The sequence below is a fragment of the Halyomorpha halys genome, unplaced genomic scaffold (assembly GCF_000696795.3).
Source record: "Halyomorpha halys isolate HHAL.00 unplaced genomic scaffold, Hhal_1.1 Scaffold1521.1, whole genome shotgun sequence".
In the NCBI taxonomy this organism is placed as follows: domain Eukaryota; kingdom Metazoa; phylum Arthropoda; class Insecta; order Hemiptera; family Pentatomidae; genus Halyomorpha; species Halyomorpha halys.
The window spans coordinates 22,286-42,423 of NW_027114262.1; the positions used below are offsets into that span (position 1 = coordinate 22,286).

At 33.1% G+C, this 20,138-nt stretch overlaps 1 protein-coding gene across 2 annotated transcripts in view; it reads right to left on the minus strand.

Annotated features, from left to right (window-relative positions):
* LOC106689911 (dynein axonemal heavy chain 10) overlaps positions 1-20,138 on the minus strand; it is a gene marked incomplete at its 5' end in the record, with an annotated part of 85,556 nt that overhangs the window by 11,986 nt on the left and 53,432 nt on the right. The window contains 4 exon segments of one of the 2 annotated variants that reach the window (XM_067051473.1): positions 5,742-5,888; positions 13,367-13,549; positions 15,972-16,139; positions 19,043-19,251. In XM_067051473.1, the coding sequence (XP_066907574.1) occupies positions 5,742-5,888; positions 13,367-13,549; positions 15,972-16,139; positions 19,043-19,251 (707 nt within the window). 2 annotated transcript variants of the gene reach the window in all.

Sequence of the window (20,138 nt, forward strand, 5' to 3'; positions counted from 1 at the left end):
GATTAAAAGCCTGTTCTACATCGAAAAAGACTCCCGCGCAGTACATTTCGCGCTCCAAAGAAGACGAGACTACGTCCACTACACGATGACATTGCTGGATAGTAGAGTGGGATGTTCGAAATCCAAACTGGTGATCAGGGATTATATGATTGGAATCCAGGATGGGGTATAGGCGTTTCAAATTGAGTTTTTCAAGGATTTTGCCCATGATCGGTAATAGAGAGATAGGGCGATAGGATTATGGGTATTCTGGAGGCTTTTGGGGTTTGGGGATCATTTTAACTATAGATAATTTGCAGGGGTCAGGAAAATATCTGGAACGGAGTACGGCGTTATATATATAAGTGAGGAATAGGATAGCTTTCCGAGGGAGAAGTTTTAGAATGTGGGATGTTATTAGGTCGTATCCAGGAGCTTTGCGGGTAGATAATCTTTGAAGATATTTCAGAAGGATGAAATGCTTTAGGTGGGAGGGTCATTTGGAGCGGAATATTTAGTTCTGCTTCAATACATTCAAGATGAATTGGGTTAAGGATATCAGGATGTGGAATAAAGGTTTAAGAGAGGTGTTGTCCGAATGTTTGTGATTTTTCTGCGTCAGTTCTGGTCCAGGTTTGGGTTTCGGTGAGTAGTGGGTGGTTAAAATCTTTGAAATTCAGCAGTTTTTTAGTGGTCCTCCACAATGATTTGTCAGTAGTTGTAAGATTTTCAGTAAAGTTAATTAAAATTTTGAATTTTGTATTTTCTGATTTCCAATTTTAGTTTGTTAGTCAATTTGGTGTAATATGTTTTGTCAGTTGGATATCTGGTCCTATGCCACTTCGATCTTGCTTGTCGTTTTTCCCTTAATAAGATACGAAGATACCGTGGCAGGTTATTTTGTTTATTGTTAATTATTAGCCTATTAGCCGATGTGTTGTCAATTATGCTTGTTCTTATTGATGATGTGAGTTTTTCAATAGCTTCATCAATGTCTTGTTTTGTCTTCAGTCGAATGTTTAAGTCCAGTTTAGTTTCCAGTTCACATTTAAATTTGTCCCAGTCAACTCTTCCTGTTATCAATGAAGGTGCGGAGAGCTTTGGTACAAAGCATGAATGTAAAAAAAGCAGAACTGGACTATGAACTGATGATAGGTCGTCCAGAGATTCAACAGTGGTTTGAGAGGGAGAAATCTGAGAGGTGATAAATATATCAAGGATATCAGGGCGCTTTTTGAGGGATGTAGTCCAATAAGTCGGATTTTTGGGAGAGAGAATGGAATAGGTATTGGAGGTGGAAACACGGGATAGGATGTTACCATGGGAGTTGGATGTGAGGCATCCCAACGTTGGTGCTTAGCATTATAGTCTCCTCCAGCAATGAAGCGCGGTTGCTAGGGTTCGGAATAAGGAATCAAGGAGGTTATAAGAAAGGTTATTACCAGGAGGACAGTATACAGCTGAAAAGTATGGAAAGGGCGAGTTGAAATGGTAACCGAGGTTGATTAAATTGCATCCGTTGGATTGGAAGGAATAAGGGAATGGGATAAGGATACAAGAACCAGCATGGGAAGTGTTGTCTGGATGGTCTGCTCTATAAGTGATGTAGTCACGGATGTAAAAGTGTGTTCTTTGTGTGAATAAAGGCAGTGGGTATTTTTCTGTGGGGTGAAGAACGCACGATATGTTTCTTACATTGTGGCTAATTTCTTCTAGGCCTGATTTGATAGCGTCTGTGGGAGTAGTTGAGTGAAGACCCCTTAAAACCACTCAGTATGCCTTCTCTTGTTTCAATTGGTAGCAGTGAAAATCGAAGTTTCTTTTCGTCAAATAATTGACGATATTTTTATAATGTTCCTTGGTGGATGTGTTAATCTTGATGTCTTTAACACGTGAAAAACAAGTAAAGTTTGACTGCACGATCAAGTTGCCAAATTCTTGACCAAACGAAATAAAATTTTCAATTTTACTTACAAAAATTGGTGGTGGTTCAGGCTCAGAAAATCCTTGAAGCTCTGGAGTGTTGTTAGGTGGATTTTTTACACTATTAGAATTATTGCTGGTTGAGGTCGAAGGTGTAATTATTTCAGGTCTCGTGGCTCAGTGGCCTGACTGCTAGATTCAGGCTGTTCAGTTTCCTTTTTAGATTTAGCTGGTTTATTTTTTTTGTTAGGTGAATTGGCCGCCGACCCAGGGGCAGCCTTTCTGTGTTGCATTGGAAGGTTACGTCTCTTTATATACTGTAAATCTGTCTCACTTATTTCAGACATCGTGACCTCTTCCTCAGAGTCCTCACAAGTCATATTCCTGTCCGAGTTCATATTTGAAGATGACTATTTGAAATTACGAAAAAAAAAATATGAACATAAAAAAATTATTTTAGAAAGAAAATAAACTATGTACAAAATTACATAAAATTGTTAAATAAAACATTCCTCAAATAATTAAATTAAAAGTCCCTGATGTATATAATAAATTTTAAAAAATTGTCTCTGGGTTCGAACTCGGGACCCACAGTGATCGTATTGAGATACACAGAACCTTGGCCATGAAATATAGTCTTATAATAAGACCACTAGGGGAATTACCTATCACTAGAGCTATCACCAGTAGTTGAATGTCAATTATTATTTGATAATTTCCAATGGAAAATCACGCACCTCCACTATGAGTATATCAAAGTGTTCATCTATTTATAAACTCACGCTATGTGCAGTCTGAGAGCTGGATTTGAGCTATATCCCATTTGACTCGGTAACCATTGCAGAGCGATCTGAACAGTGAACTCCACTTGCGGCCATGACACATGAGACTCGACACTGAATCAAATTATTTATTAGCTACTTTTACAAATCTGCTTCAATTCTATTTTGTTCAACACTAACCAATTTATACAATCTTCTTTTGATGACGGAAGGTTATCTTTTTCTTCTTTATCAACAAACTAACACTTGCTGTAAACAATCTGTCAGCAAACAAACAATGACTTTAAACAAAACCTTGGTTCTCTAAAAGTTTTCAACTCACTTCTCATCCACCGAAGTGTTGTGTTGTTTGGCGATCCAAACAAACAGTCTTTTTTTCTTCATGAGTGACTCTTAGATGTCCTCTTTTTCAAGATGTCCACTCTTGAGCTAGAAAAGAGATTATGAGGACCTCTTCATCCAGGAAACATCATTCTCTGCCTGCGCCTAAGCAACGAATGAATTTCACGAACCGTGATCTTTCTCTCGATGTTCAATGTGAACATCGATTGTACCACAAAGTTTTGAGTTTTTGCATGTGATTTTCTTTATGAACATTATTCTTTAACACTTATTCTTAACTTATATTTTTTCTTAAATGTATTGAAATTTCAATTATGATGGGAAGTTAAAATAAAGTTTTTAAAATATTTGAATCTTCTCGACATGGCCGCGATTTAACGGACTTTTTGCAAGGCACATGCCACCATCTTGGCTTTGAACATTGTTGGGACTACATATTTTACTGAACAAAATTGGTTACCTTGCTTTTAAGTTTAATACTACAAATAAACATATTGAAATGAAACATAACATAAAACACCAAAAATCATTTACATATGTAAAATTACTATTTACTCATAAAAGAGGATATTACAGTATATAATTGAGTTTACCAGGATTGTTCTTAAACTGGTGGGGGGGGGGAGAGTGTTTTTAAGACTGTCAGCTGATCAAATAGAACAGCTGACCGACTGTATATGCGTAGACGGACAGGCTCTGCAAATAGATCAGTCTTTGAGCTTACTTCAAGCGTTTAATATCGTTTCACACTCCTCTCTGTCAGTTTTTCAGCAAAAGATAACTTTTATATATATAAAGTTCATATCGTTTGTTTGTATTGGATATATATATATATAATGAATAAATAAATAAAAATATAAATATAAATATTTAAAAGCTAATTCCCATGCAGGTGATGATGAATTATACCCAGGGAATCCAAAAGAATGTTTTCCCCAATACTAGCATCTAGTTCTTCTAAGAAACTCCATGTTTTATTTGGTACTGTTCCGGAAAATCCAAAACAGAGGCCTCTTATGGTGAACTCTCTCTCTCATGGAATTATTATTTAAGGAAAGGGATGCATTTTTCATATATTTCATTTTTTCCCTTTCCACTCCACTCACCTGATTAAGGTCATTATTATCAAATCTCACCATCGGACCCAAGACTAGAACTATACCTCTGGCTTCAGAGAACTCAACAATATTCACATATCTCACGAATCCATCAGTGGCAACACAATAAAACTCATCAAAGCTGGTGAAGTCTTTGTTTTTCAAGGAACTTCATCAATTCTTCTTTGACTATGTGGTGTCGGTGTGTTATGAGGAGGGAGTTGTTAGGGCATTTTCCCAGCACATGGGCTGGTTTTTCTGCCGCATTTGCGACAGCAGGGACCCAACTCCTCCCTGCTGTCTACTGGCTCCTGGGACTCCACACAGGGGTGTGTAATTAATGTTTAGTTTCACGGGGTTTGACCATTCTGACCCTGAGAGTACCTGCTCATCACACACATATCTATTAGCTTTCAGGATCTCTTTGAAATGGCGAAAGCCAATACCCTGCCACCTGCAATTGGCCCATTCTCTGAAAGCATTCTCACGCAGCAACTGCCATAGAGCTCGCACACTTTGGTAGCCCTGATCCACGCAGTCTTTCAGCATATACAATGATTCGAGCTTTGTAATTGAATATGGATTGAAATAGGGCATCCAGAACATTTGGCAGTCACTGGGCAATGGACCAATGCTGCAGAGGAGCCACCGATAGGCAGTGGATCAGACCCAGTCCTCGATACTTCCTGGGTGCATATAACATCACCGAGAGCTATGTGCTATATGTTCTATCAGAAAAAAAGAAAAGGCTGATCCCATTCATTGACATAGTGATCTCTCTATCTCAAAAACAGCAATACCTATGAAGCTGAATTTTTTAAATGTGTAACCAAACTATTGTCTCTAGTCATCCTTACAATAAACGTATATAAGTTAAGTCAAACTGGTGAAATTGACATGTGGGAGAGGGAAGCCACAGGTAACAGTTAATATTTTACAAATAAACTGTATAAATATAAATTAGTTAGCACTATTATTTATCGCTCACAGGTAGCATATTATAATACTTTCAAATAAAACGTTCATCCTTATAAGATTAAGGAAGAATTAAAATAGTAAGTTATTTGTATCACAACAAATATACACATTCAATTTCGTGAAAATGTATTGAAAATTTTCTATCTGTTTCAGCAGCTGAGATGTTGGTTTGGTCGATATAATTTTCCGCTCATTATTCAGATTAGCACTGATTAAATTGTAATAAATATACAAAAATGTTATTGATAAAAAATTACATTTCTATAACTTGCCCACAAGAATGAGGCAGTGTGGAAAGGAGATCAGTTCACAATAGGAGAGGTAACTTTTATTAACCAATGGATATACAAATTAAAATAAATAAAAATTTCTAAAACAGTAAGTCACTGTATGCATTATAAATACTTTATTTGCTGTGCATTGGTTGACATAGAGCCCAGGAAACCAACCTTTTAAGAGTAATATGGGGGTCTTAGTTCCAGCTTAGAACCACATGAGTTCATACTCGTTTATTCATATTTTAATAGGTGATATATTGTTAATTCAATAAGGTATAAATAGAAAAATCTTCACAACATATCTTAAAAAAAAATATATAAGAGAATCATATAATGTTCAAAAGCTTTATAAATTAATTTACCTCATATTTTGAATGCAATTTTTCAATTGGCAACATCATTAATACTGGTAATGGCTCATATAACATATTAGGCTTTAAACTTCCAAGAGAATTATTTTTAGAATTCCAACCAGCTCCTTCAATAAATAAGCCTTTTATATAGCATCCCTGATAAAATAATAAGAACAATAAAATATGGCTAATGAAACTTTTTTGGGCGTTCAAGAAACAAACACATGTAGATAATAAAAAGTGATATAATTCCTAATAAGTTCTAATTTCTTAATTTAGATAAATGTTTCAATAAAATAATTTAAATAAAAAAATGAGCTATGTTTGACTTTCTTTTTCCCCAATTTTGTTCTTTCTAATCTATTTTTTGTCTTCTAATTTTGATCTTTCACAGCTACATCCACATTTTGAATTCTTAGGTCATACATGGAGCTAATGGTTGACAAACCAGTATTGTTTTTGTAAAGCATGTTCATCTAAGGTAAACAAAAGGCTGGAACTAAAAGATGCTATGGTATTTCAGTTGATGGATTCTTGATTGGGCCAGATGATACTGATGGTAGACATGCCCTCATTGTTTTTGTGGAGTACGTTTATCCAAGATGAATAAAAGGTTTGAATTAATAGATGATGTGGTATTCTGATTCGTTGATTCTAGAATGGGCTGGATAACTTCATAAGTAAGGAAATTGATATTGCAGTATGTTGCAGTTTTAATAGTAACAGAGTGGATGAAAACATCATAGAAGGTATATATTATTAAATCAGAAACTGTTGAGAATACGAAAATGGACTTGAGGGGAATAACATTGTACCAACTACATGAAAATATCAAGGCAGATATTCAAGAGACCAGGAAAGTAGGAAACAATAACAAGGAACTAAAAATATTGCCAAGGAAATGTTTGGGATTATCATTCAGGAGGAAAAGTTGAGGTTAATTAAGGATGAAAGACATGAAATAAGAAGCTATGCTGGATACAAAGTTTGAAGCCCTACCAACACAGTTAGCTTAACCAAGGGGTGTAGGAGGGTTTAATTGGTTACTGAAATAGTAGAGGAAGGGTTGGAGCCAGAAATTGCAACCATAAAATAAATGTTGTGGTGAAAATGAAATTAAAATTTGTAATAGTGAGCAAAACATTGGGCATTAACATGAATTATAGTATGGATATTAACCATCTAAGTATCCACAATCCCCAGTCAATTAAACAAAACCATTAACTGTTATAATATATATATTCTATTTTTAAATATAAGTAGATGGTCAGGGTTGCGGTCAAAAAAAGAAGAACAAGTAGTTTAAAACTATTTTTATGTCACTCCACACCTGGACATTACCCACCCAATCAGTTATTCATAGATAAATTAGATAATCATTTATAATGATATAATATTTTATGGCAAGTCATTTATCTGAATCATTTTATCATTTCATTGTAATCACGTACTAATTTCAACAACTAACAGAACAATTAATATCCCTTAAAATTCCCGCTAACTTCATTCTTGGTTCATTTGATGCTGAAAGCCTCTTCACCAACATAACAATCTCTTATTTATATCTCATATAATAGGATATCTCACTTTTCAGGGAAAGTTCTTTCACCAAACATCAGGTCTCGCCATGGGAAACTTTCTCGTCCCCGATCTCTCTAACATTGTGCTTAATGACCTCCTTGATTTCGTCATCCCTTTATTCCATAACGAAATTTTATTTATCAAAAAATATGTAGACGACCTTTTTCTCATTCTAAACCCTGATAAAATCCCTCATATCCTTTCTTCTTTTAACTTTTACCACCCTCGCCTTCATTTCACCGTTGAAGCTGAAACTAACTCTTCCCTCCCCTTTCTCAACCTCCTTATTATAAAGAATAATGACGGCTCCTTGTCCACTGACTGGTATAACAAATCCACTTACTCCGGTAGGCTACTAAACTATTTTTCCCAGCACCCCCACCATCAAAAAATCAATATTGCCAAAAATCTCATACGCCATTGCCTTTCCTTATCCGAACCCCAATACCACAACACAAATATTCACCGTATTAAGACTATCTTGCTTTCAAATGATTTTCCCCTTCACATCATAAACAAACTTTTAAACTCTTACATCAACCATTCAACGCCTACTCCTCCTTTTCCAAACTCTCTACATCCACCATCCCTTCCATATTCCTACATTCACCATCCCTTCCATATCCACCTCTCTCACTGACAACATACAAAAATTCTTAAAATCAATCATTCCTTCACTACGTCTTGGACTCAAGTCTCAAAATAAACTATCTTACTTTTTTACTAATACTAAGGATTAGGGATGCGACATCGATGTCGATGTTTTTGACATCGATGTTTTTAAGCCGATGTTTTACTTTCGATGTTTTACGTTTGTCCCAATCTTTAATTTTTTTTTTTTTTTTTTTTTCCAAAAGTAACTAAATGAAAACAAAAAATTTATGGTATAAACAATTTCCTATCAACAATGTGGTGGGATAAAAAAGGACCTCCAACCATCACGCTAACGACGTAATAAAGATAAATTACGACTAGAAAAACATCGATGTTTTAAAATATCTATGCTTAATATTAAAACATAATTACATACAAACCTTTGCCTAAAATACATTGATGTTTTTGAACAACCATTTCAGTAACATAAGGTCTGTTCCAACGACTACGTATACTCCCACCAGTCGGAAGTGGTTTTTGCAAAAAAGAATGCAAATTGACAAAAAAAAAACATCGATGTTTAGAAATATCAATGTTCAATATTAAAATATCGTAGCATAAAATACATTGCCCAAAATACATCGATGTTTTTGAACAATATTAAATATAAAATAAGACATTTACATTAGTAAAAATGATCACATAGCGGTAACTTAACAACATAACTGCATTATTTCACCATTTATGTATTCATAATGTTGAAAGGTATGTTACATATTTAAATTGTTATATAGTACCTCTACAGTTAAGAAATTGGCAATGTATAACAATTATAAATAAAAATGATTATGAGAGATAGTTGACCGTGGATGATAAATGAGGAGAAGATCCCCAACCATCTTTTTTCTTTTTTTTTAATAAATTCACATTATTTTTTTCCGCCCACTTTTGAATGTATTATTTCATCTTTAAAACCTTTTCTTACACATTTTTCGTCCCCCACCTATATTACTCTTCCTCTTCATCTTCCGGTACTTCGTTTTATTTCCCGCTTCTCTCATCACTTCATTTTATTAATTCTATTTTGTAAAATTATTCTGTTTATACTTTCTTTTTATATTTTTTTATTTTTCTATACTTACTGTGGTTGTTATCTTGTTTTGTTTTTAGCCCTGAAGAAGGCTAGAAACTCTAGCCGAAACGTCGGCACATTAAAATAAGTTAATCATACTTATTTGTGTTTTTCATTGACCGCACCCCCAACCATCTTCTCCTCATAAATAAAAATGATCACATAGCGGTAACTTAACAACATAACAGCATTCTCTAATTATTTATATATTCATAAATTTGTTGATTATGATGTGATCGATCTTGTGTTATATATATGATTTAAAAATCAGTTAAAAAGACAGGTCGTAGAATGCGTGATCGTTGGAAGAGACCTTATGTTATTCAAATGGATGTTCAAAAACATCGATGTATTTTGGGTAATGTATTGTAAGCAACTATATTTTAAATCCTCGATGTTTTTTTAGTCGTTGTCGGATTCTTTGTTTCAAAAACCACTTCTGATAGGCCGTAGAATGTGTGATCGTTGGAAGAGACCTTATGTTATTCAAATGGATGTTCTAAAACATCGATGTATTTTGGGTAATGTATTGTAAGCAACGATATTTTAAAACATTGATGTTTTTTGGAGTCCGTGTCCTATTGGTTGATTGAAAAAGCACTTCTGACTGGCCGGAGCATGCGTAGTCTTTAGAACAGTCTTTATGTTTCAGAAATGGTTAAAAAAACAAACATCGATTTTTTTGTCGATGTTTTAGTATTGAACATCGATATTTTAAAACATCGATGTTTTTTATCGATGTCGCATCCCTACTAAGGATCCTATTCCTCTCCAATACCGCTCTAACATTGTTTACCGGATTCCTTGTTCCTCCCCCAACTGTAATTCTTCATATAAAGGCGAAGCTAAGAACCACCTCAGATCACGTATCTCTCAACATAAATTATCTATAACTTCCCACAACTCAGCTGCTTCCAAACTTTCAGAACATGCCCTTACACTTAATCATGCTTTTGATTTTGACCATACTACTATTTTAGCCACTGTTCCAAATTACCAAAAGAGTCTCATCTCAGAATCCATTTATATACATCTTGAACCCCTTTCAGTTAACCACAAAATCGATAAAAACTGTATCTCACATATCTACAGCCATATATTAAACTTAATTAAGACTAAATAATTTTACGCTCATTTTATTATCAACACCAAATTTTTCTATTATACTTTTGTTTTTCACCTGTTTGTTATCTCTCTATCACTTATATTATTTATCGCTACTTTCACTTATATTTATTCATCTATGTTTTATTAACTTTCACATTTACTCTGTTTTTTTGTTTTGTTTTTTTGTAAGTTGTTACTCCACATATTTCTATTAACTTATTTCACTTATCATTATCATCAACTATATTGTTAACATTCTATCACAATTTTTCATTTATTTCTATACTTTATTACTTATTTTTAATCTTTTTATGTACTTCTTTTTACATCTCACCTTATACTTTAATTTTATTTTGTAAACTTTAACTTCCGATTTTTAAATTACCTTATTTCACTTATTATTATTCATGTTACTCCTGTTATCTTTACTATTACTATTATCAGTATAGAGAAATGATTATTTTCACGATATATAAAAACTACAGTTGTTTCATTGTCTAATTATTTTTCTTATTTATTTCTTTGTAATTTGTTTTTTAATACTCTTTATGTACTTTTACTTATTATTAGTTACTTCTTTTACAATCATTGTTATTATATCCTATATTGTATTAACTACCACCTTACTATATTTTCTTCAGTATATACTCGTATTATTAGTAACGATATCTATCATTCTAATTTTACTTAGTTATTCATAAATTAGAAAATTATTATAGTTATTATTATTTTCATATTTATGTATCTTTCTCTTATTATTTTTCATTTTTCGTCATATCTTTATGACTACTTCCATATACGCGACGTATTTGAAATAGAAATATAGCCGTTAAACGGCTGGCCACCTCCTCCCCACTTCTCTTCCTCTTCCGCTTCATTGTTGCCTTCTGTTCAACCGTTCGCTTTGAACAGGTAGGTGGTCTTGATTTGTTCTATGCTCATTTATTATCATTATTATTATTTTTATTTATATTTATTCTTTCAAGACGTTTATTTAATCTCTACTTTCTTCTTTTTTTTCCCCCGTATTGTTTTTGTTTTATGTACATCTCCTGTACTTTTTTAACTGTATATTTTACGTATTTTTAAAAAATTTTTACTCTTGCCACTGTTTCTTATTTTTATTCTTATCATTGTTTATTCAATTTATTTTATACTGATACTATTTTATGTCTTCCTTCCTTTTATTTATATGTAATTTCTTATCACTTTATTTTTACATAATATTTATCCTAGCTTAAATTACCTTATTGTATCTTATTGTTCCAATATTCACAGTTTCCTTTTTTTTGTATCTTTTTAGCCCTGATGAAGCCCTGCAAAGTGGGGCGAAACGTCGAACATTAAAATAGTTTCAAACTATTTGTTCTTCTTTTTTTTTTTACTGCAACCCTGATCATCTACTTATATTTAAATCTTTACAGTCAACTATATATACATATATATAATATTCTATTTTTAAATTCTATTTTTAAATAACATTTATTTGACCAGCTTTATATTATTTGAAAATTTTGTAGTTTTAAATGGTGAAGTTGAATATTTTAAATAATATGATTTAATGATCCTGGAATCTAAAAGAAACAAAGCAAAATAATTTTATTTAAAAAACCTTAATTGTTTCACCATGTGAATGTGACTTGCACTTTTTTTTAATTCAAAAATTACAATTGCCTTATGGTCAAAAAATTTAGAAATAAAAACAAAATGGTTCTTAATCCAAATATGTTTTCTCTTCTAGGATATTTTAGATACACAGTATCCCCAAAACATACTAGAAGAAAAAATATGCATGTATTAAGTACCATTATGTTTCATTCCTAAATTTTTTGACCATAAGGCAATTGTACTTTTTAATAATTTAAAAACCTTACTAACAGTACAAACAGGGTATATATGAATATTAGAACAATTGTTCAATTCATTTCAAAGGATTCGAAAATATAAATTATTATTTATATCTCAGTCTGCTGTTGTTACTCATGGTAGTATCTTTGGTCCTATCCTCGACACAGTCTGTAATGCTGACATCTCAACCAATACCATCACTATCCTCAGCAGGTATGGTGATGACACCTCTGTACTGTCAGCTGATAATAATCCATTAATTGCATCCCAAACACTCCAATCCCATATCGAAATCCGTTAGAAATGGTGTCAGAACTGAAGAATTAAAATAAATGCCACCAAATAACCTTTACCCTTCATTGTAAAGCTATGAACTGCCCCACAATATCCTTTAATAATATTCCGCTTCTCCCTGTCGAACAGATCCACTACCTTAGACTAACTCTAGACAAACGACTAACTTTGAATCCTCATATAAGACTGAAAAGACAGGAAACAGCACTTCAATTTCGACTGTTACAACACTTACTAGACTAACAGTCCAAGCTTCCAATCCATTACAAAAGACTGATCTACATGACTATAATAATGCATAATATATATAATGCTCGCTGTTAATAATAACCCATTAATTGTATCCCAAAATCTCCAATCCCATATCACAGCCCTCGAAGATTGGTGTCGCAATTGGAGGATTAAGATAAATTCCAACAAATCCCATCAAATCACCTTTACCCTTCGTCGTAAACCTACTGAATGCCCTACAGTTTCATTTAATGATGTTACTCTTACCCTGTCGAACAGATCCGCTACCTTGGACTACATTTGGACAAACGATTAACCTGGAATCCTCACACCAGACTGAAAAGACAGGAAACTGCACATCGATTTCGACTATTACAGCACTTACTAGACTAACAGTCCAAGCTTCCAATCCATTACAAAAGACTGATCTACATGACTATAATAAGGTCAATCTATCCAATCCTTAAAATCTAAAATCCTCAATGTTCCTTACTATGTTACGAATAAAATCATCTATAAAGACCTTTATGTTCCATATGTGGTTGATCTAGCCCAAACCAGACATCAATCCTTCCATCCAAAACTCCTTAACCACTCAAACCCACTAGTTTCTAACCTTACTTCCTTTTCAATTCCTAACAATCCCCTAAAGCCCCTGAAAAGAAGATGGCCTTCAGACTTTCTAATGAAGAAATGTTATGAGAGTGCTACCAAAGGGTAGTTTCTCTACAAGCCTGTATCATACCATCATAAACTAACATAAAATTTACTAGATCTATTTTTATGTAATACATAAAAATAAATAGAAAAAAAATATTTTTAATGATGTATTAATATTATTTTATACCATTTCTGCCAAGTCTTGAATTTTTTCTGGATCATATTCACTGGTAATATTTGAACACATAACAATATTTTCTAGAGACGTTTCTATCTTTAGGCTTGCTTCTTGAATAAGTGCAACAAACAAAGATTGTGGTTTATGCAGTCCAGATAACCACATAACTGGTAAAACAGGGCACAGTAAAATCTGAAAATTGGATTAAATTTATATAATAAATGGCAGTACAAAGATTTAAAAATTTTTTTTTTTCAATAAATTAAAAAAAAAGGTCTGTATTACTAGCAGTATGGCAATATTAAAAATTAGTTAGCAGATAATTTAACCAAGCATCATTATCAGCTTTATCGAAGTTGATCTGAAAATTTGATTACTAATAGATTTATTAGCAATCAATTTTCCTTTCACCCTGTCTATTCATGAAATATATAGTAACTAGTAGTATTATCATCATGAAAAATTTTGCATCCGAGTTTTCAACAGGTATACATGTTTTAAGGTTCCTTGAGTTCAAATAACAAAGTCTTGTAAAATGGAGTTTATTTTATTATTATTATTTTCTTATGAGGATATAAAAAAAGACATAACTAGGCTCGTTCCTAGTCACAGTGTGGAATTCTTACCCACTACAACCACCTCCCTACACCTTTTCTTTCCTCTCCAAGGGACCACCATTAAGCATTACTTCATGGGACATCTCTCACTCCCCTATCCCTCTCCTCTTCAAGACATCTGTGAGGAACCACTTCACTACTGCCCAATGTTCTTCAAAGAGCAAAATTTGGCTCACAAAATTTTCAGGAGTGATATTCATTTCACACAAGGCCTCCAATTCTTTTCTAACCTCATTAAAACAATATCAATATACAATTGAATGGTCTTTAATATCAGATAGGTCTTATCATCATTGAAATAGTCTGAAAAGACTTAAATACAAAATTTTAAAAAAAACTTTCTCTAAAGTACCTTAAATTTTGTTTATTCAAAATAATCAACCATCTCCTATTGTAAAAAGTAATAAACAATGGATTAATATAAGATATGAAAGAATTTGATTCATCCTATCCTCCCTTATGGACACTGACCTCTCGCTAATCAAGAAAGAAGTTGATGAAATAAAGGATATTTCAGTTGTAGGAGAGGGTAAGATCATTAGTTCAACTTGTCTAGGAAATTTTAGAGTGAATACTTGTGAACAAAACAGTTTTTACCTTCAGGATGTATTGATTAATCCTATGCTGTTGGATTCATACCCCCAAAGTAAATTTGGTTTAGCTAAATTTACAAATTAGGAATGATGCCAATAGACAGGAAGACACAGTCTGCGGTGAAGGAAGAGAGAAAGACCCTTAACCAGGTTCCAGCATTTAAACAAGACAATGAAGCCAGTAAGTGACAGAATAGATAGTTTAAAATTCAGATAATAACAACAAAATTCATGCAAACACAAATACATTGTAATATGCATATATACTACAATAATACAAATCCAATAAGATCCATACACATATTACATTCTAAAACCCAGTTGCATAAAATGAACAATAATAACAGATAACAAATACATAGTGTGTGATATGTCTGGTGTGGATACACACCAAATACAATTAAGTCACTAAGCTGTTAAATTGGAAAATGATGATAGCATGATATATCGTCATGTTGATGATCCAGACTCGTCCTTTGCAATCAACGTTCCCAAGGATGATATCAGAGGCTTGAGGATCTTGCCCGTGGGTGTGCAGACAGAAATGAACCTACCAAACTGTCCTGGCCGAGAAAAGCCCTGAAGATTCGAGTGATGGGCCAGGTGCCAAGTGTAGACCGATTATCGATCATGACAACCAGATCACCAACATACGGTCCTGAACGATCCTTAGTCAATTTTGTTCATAGTTGGAGCTGTTGCAGGTAATCCTGCTGCCAACAGACCATACCTGAGACACCCCTTGTAGCACAAGACGCACCTGGAGAATAGGTTGAGTGAAATTCGGTGTAATTTTTTATAATACATTGATTTTATGGGATATGAACAACAAAGATAATATTTATTTATGTTTTTAAGTTGTGAATTTCATTTGGCCAACCCAACTTGTTAGGTTTTTTAGAATCTCTATCAATTTTTATAAATATAACTTTTATTTTCCACATCAAAACAAGAATTTCTAATCACAATAGGGGTACCATCGATTAGATAGGAGTTCAAACTATTGATTGTTGGTCATATATATCACTTCTAAATAAATTTAGAGAGGACCTGATAGCTGAGTGGGTTGGAGTGGCGCCCCAGAGCACTTAATTTAAAAGGTTGTGGGTTTAAATCTCACCTGGATAGATCAAAATTTATTTTACTGTGGCCCCGAGAAATGAATCTAGACATTCCCACACTGGGGCAGAGTAGGTCCTCTATAGAGAACTTGAGCCATAAAAAAAAGAAGATATTTAGGTGATTTCAGCATTCAACAAAATATTAGTGACACCCATGTCATCATGCCAAGAAACAAAATAAATCAATGAGCACCAAAAACAGTTCAGTAAATAAATAAATTAACATGAAAGTAATATAGGGGGTATAAAACAAAATTGTATCTAATGTATTTCTTGTACATACCCATTTTTTATACTCATCAACTCTTTGTACAAGATGACTTATCCAATTCGGTAGATTCTTACAGGTTTCTGGAGCCAACAACCTCCATGTTATTGGCAATTCATTATTATAAATATATGTGAACATACTTTCCATTTCTTCATTCATACTAACTTGACCTGTAATAACCTACACATAGTGATCAATTAGTATAATAAAATCCGAAATTTAAATTAAAACACTTAGTAAATATACCTGCATAAATGGGCATAGGCAGGGATTTTGCCAAGGGGGAAGCAGACCTGAGCCCATTACACACACACACACAACTGTGGCTACCCCTGCCTACGCTCATACCTGCATACTTAATACTGATTTTATATAATCATTCTATCTGGTAATCAGACAAATATAGAGGATAAAATAAGCTATTTTCAAGGTAAACTTCAATTATTAATTATCTTTCAAACATTGGCCAAAGGAGATAAAAGGTGACTGCCTGGGCGTTGATGACCTCAGGGTTTTACGCCCTAAAGCCCCAGACAACAACAACAACAACAAGGTGACTGGTGGTATCCCACAGGGCTCGGTAGTAGGGCCTCTTCTGTGGAACGTCATGTACGACGCAGTCTTCAAAACACACACACCGGAACCAAACTGACATTCACAAGAGGAGGAAGATCATTGATTTGACGTTTGTCAGTGGAAGCATGCATCGGATTGCTACTTGGGAGGTTTGTGGATTTTATACAAACAGTGATCACCAGGCTATATTGGTCACACTGCATATACCTACATGAAAGAAAAGGTGTCGATGGAGGACTAATGGCTGGAATACAAAAACTTTTGATGACGCTTCATTCACTTTAATGCTAGAGGATGAGTGTGAATTAAAAGGATCAGCCGAGGAAAAGGTGCTTATAATGACCTCTTTTATATCTGGGGCTTATGATGCAGCTATGATCCTTTCAAAGCCTGGGAAACATCATTCCTCAGTGTACTGGTGGACGGATACTATTGACGATCTTCGCAGGTGTTGCAACCAAGCAAGAAGACATTAACAGCGAGTGAGACATCTTCAGGAGTTTTCCCTGCTTCAGGAAGAGTTCAAGAATGCTGGAAGGAACCTCTGATGAGCCATTAAAGAAAGCAAACACTGGTGCTGGAGAGAACTCTTTGATGGGGAGGATGCAGACCCATGGGGTAGACCTTACAAAATAGCACTCAAGAAACTATGTAAAGCCACGAGGCAGCTCCCCACAAGACCGAATGTTGTAGACAGTATTGTCAGATCACTATTCCCTGAACAGGCAAATACTATTGAAAGCACTTAGGAAACTGCAGCTCTCAGATGGGAAAAAGCCCTAAATGAAGCTCTATTGTCAACAGATCTCTGTTGTGTACTGCAATTAATCCTACACCACACAAGAAATTCTTCAACTTTCCACCAAGGTCATGAAATGGAGCAAGAACATCCTCTTGGCTATTAAACTCTAGGCCTGCCTTATTGAAGAAAATAGTGAGCCACTCAAAATATGACCCCTTCGTTGAAGAAGTGGAACTTATTTTAGGGAATCCTCAAAACTCTTTTATAAGGCTGCCTGACGGGAAAGAGACAACAGTATCTAACCGACTCCTGGCACCTCTAGGTTCAGTCTTGGAAGCATTGAAGGAGAGAGATATTGCAAATATCCTTGAAACACAGGTATTATCTAGCCCTAGTTGCCCACTAGATACTACTTCTACTAACATTTAATAACCGATTGTTGATCCTAAAACTAATTAAACAATTATTGTTAAAATCATTGTGAACTTAAAAAGAATAAATAAGAGAAAGAATGAATCGTTTCCCAAATGTGCTTCCAGGACATTTTCACACCTAAACCTGGATTAGTATACGCCAAACAATGAGCAAAACCGTGCAACAGCAAAATTCTCACGACTATTGTAATATTGATTCTGTTCTGACTTAAATTAATAAAAACAATACATATATACACATAAATTAAATTTAAATGTCCAGTTATAACTTTTTAAATTAAATCCAATTGAATTAAATTACAGAATTACAACAATAATAATCATGTTAGATGAGTGGCCTTCAGAGTTTCACAAAAAGTAATACAATTACTCACCAATTACTGTAATAACTGTAATAATTCCAATTAATTGATAAAATACTGTAATTGTGATTGTGGTTTCTCAATTATAATTACAAGCTATGTCAAAGTAATAATAATTACCAATTAAATCGTAATGTAATTGTTATTTTTCCCCATAAAATTCTGAGTAATTTTAATATAATTACAAATACTTAAGAACGAAATTGTAAAAATCAGTTTTACAACGGCTCCAAAATGTGAAAATGATATCCAGTTTATGATAGTGCACTGGTGTAAAGATTTATAAACGTATGAGTTAAATTACATACAACTACTAAGGATCAAGAAGTAATTGTAATTACTTAGTATCAAGAAATAATTGTAATTAAGAATGGCAATTACAATTACTTCAGTATAATTTTTCTTCAAAACCACTAATTTTTTTAATATTTAGGATCATTTAACAGTTCCCTTAGTGTAATTATAGTGCAATTGAAGATGTAATTAAATTACTCATGTAATGATTCCTGCCCAACTGTGGTGACCTTAACTTAATTATAAATTCATAAATAGCCCAAACTGTAAACTGAGTTAATTGGAATATTTAGGTCTGATGAATATTTAAGCTGCTTAAAGCGACAACAAGATGTCGTTAATGTCACCAATACATTCTAATGGTAGCCTAACACTTAATAATTAGTGTCAATACCTGTTTCAAAATTTTTAAAAAAATAAGAGGTAATTTATTTTATTTAATTAAGAATTCAACAGATAAAGAAATAGTAATTATGTCTCTAGTATAATTTTCATTTGAGAGCTAGTTTACATAATTGCAAATATTTTTGAACTAAAAAAGTTTCTCATTAAAATAAATCTTTGGATTAATTTTTGAATTAAAAAAAAAGAATCAACTCTAAAATCATAAACAACAACGTAGCCTTAATACAATGCATTCTTTAAATTTGAGGTATATTTTAATTTTTTACTTACATGTGTTAACGTTGTAGAACTTTGAAATATTTTATCAATCAAAATATTCATTCTTTGAAGTTCATGAAGCAAAACTGTCACAGTAGGCATTGTGGGAACATTGCTATTGCCTCTTATGTCTTTGATATTTAAAGCTGTCGGAAGCATGTGCAAAACAGTTTTTATTGATTTAAAAACAATATCTTCTTTATTAGTAGATGAGCATAAGCCTATAAAATGAAATTTATTTAAGAAAAAAAATATATGTTGTCTTTTCTGTCACTCACAAAAAAAAAATTATTTAGGATATTACCATTCCTAGTTCTAAAGATTTTTGATGTCTTTAGTTCTATTTAGGAAAAACAGAGAAATAGATTGCTTTAATTTTTGTTACCCAACTTTTAATCATCTTTTGTATAAACATGGTCCCATCTCAATTAAAGAACAATTATAAGACGTGATAACAGCTATTTCAAAACTTGTATCTTCCAATACAACTTAACTACATCTTTTCACAATACTACTAACTCCAAACTATGTGAATATATTTTATATCTAAGCCATTCCTATGATTTAATTAAAATCTTTATCCTAGCAACAGTTCCAAACCATGAGGAAAGACTAGTTCCTGAATCTCTTCGTATTAACCCTGAAACTAATCCTATAAATTATAAAATCAATAAGCAATTAATTTCTCTCATCTATGTTCTATTTTGAGCTTATTAATAAAGCAATAATTTTTACAACAGTCTTTTCAGTCGGATTCTTTTTATGATTTTCACTTTCTTTTCAATATTTTTTTTTCCCCATCATACTACTTTGAGGATTGTTCCTTTCATTTTACCTCCCTATCACCACTCTATCCTATCTGGCAAGCCCTTCTCCTTTGTTCCAAGAGATTGGTTTTTTTTCCAAATATTTATTAATCTAATTTATCTAGTTTCATACTTTTGATTTTAATTTCTTCTTACTTATCTCTTCTTATTGCACAGTTTTTCATTTTATATAGTTTACCTTTGTTTATTTATTTTAATGAGGTGTAGATAGTTGACCGTAGATTAATGATTGGAGAAGTTTGTCGGGGGGTGCGGTCAGCAAAGAACAACATAAATAAACA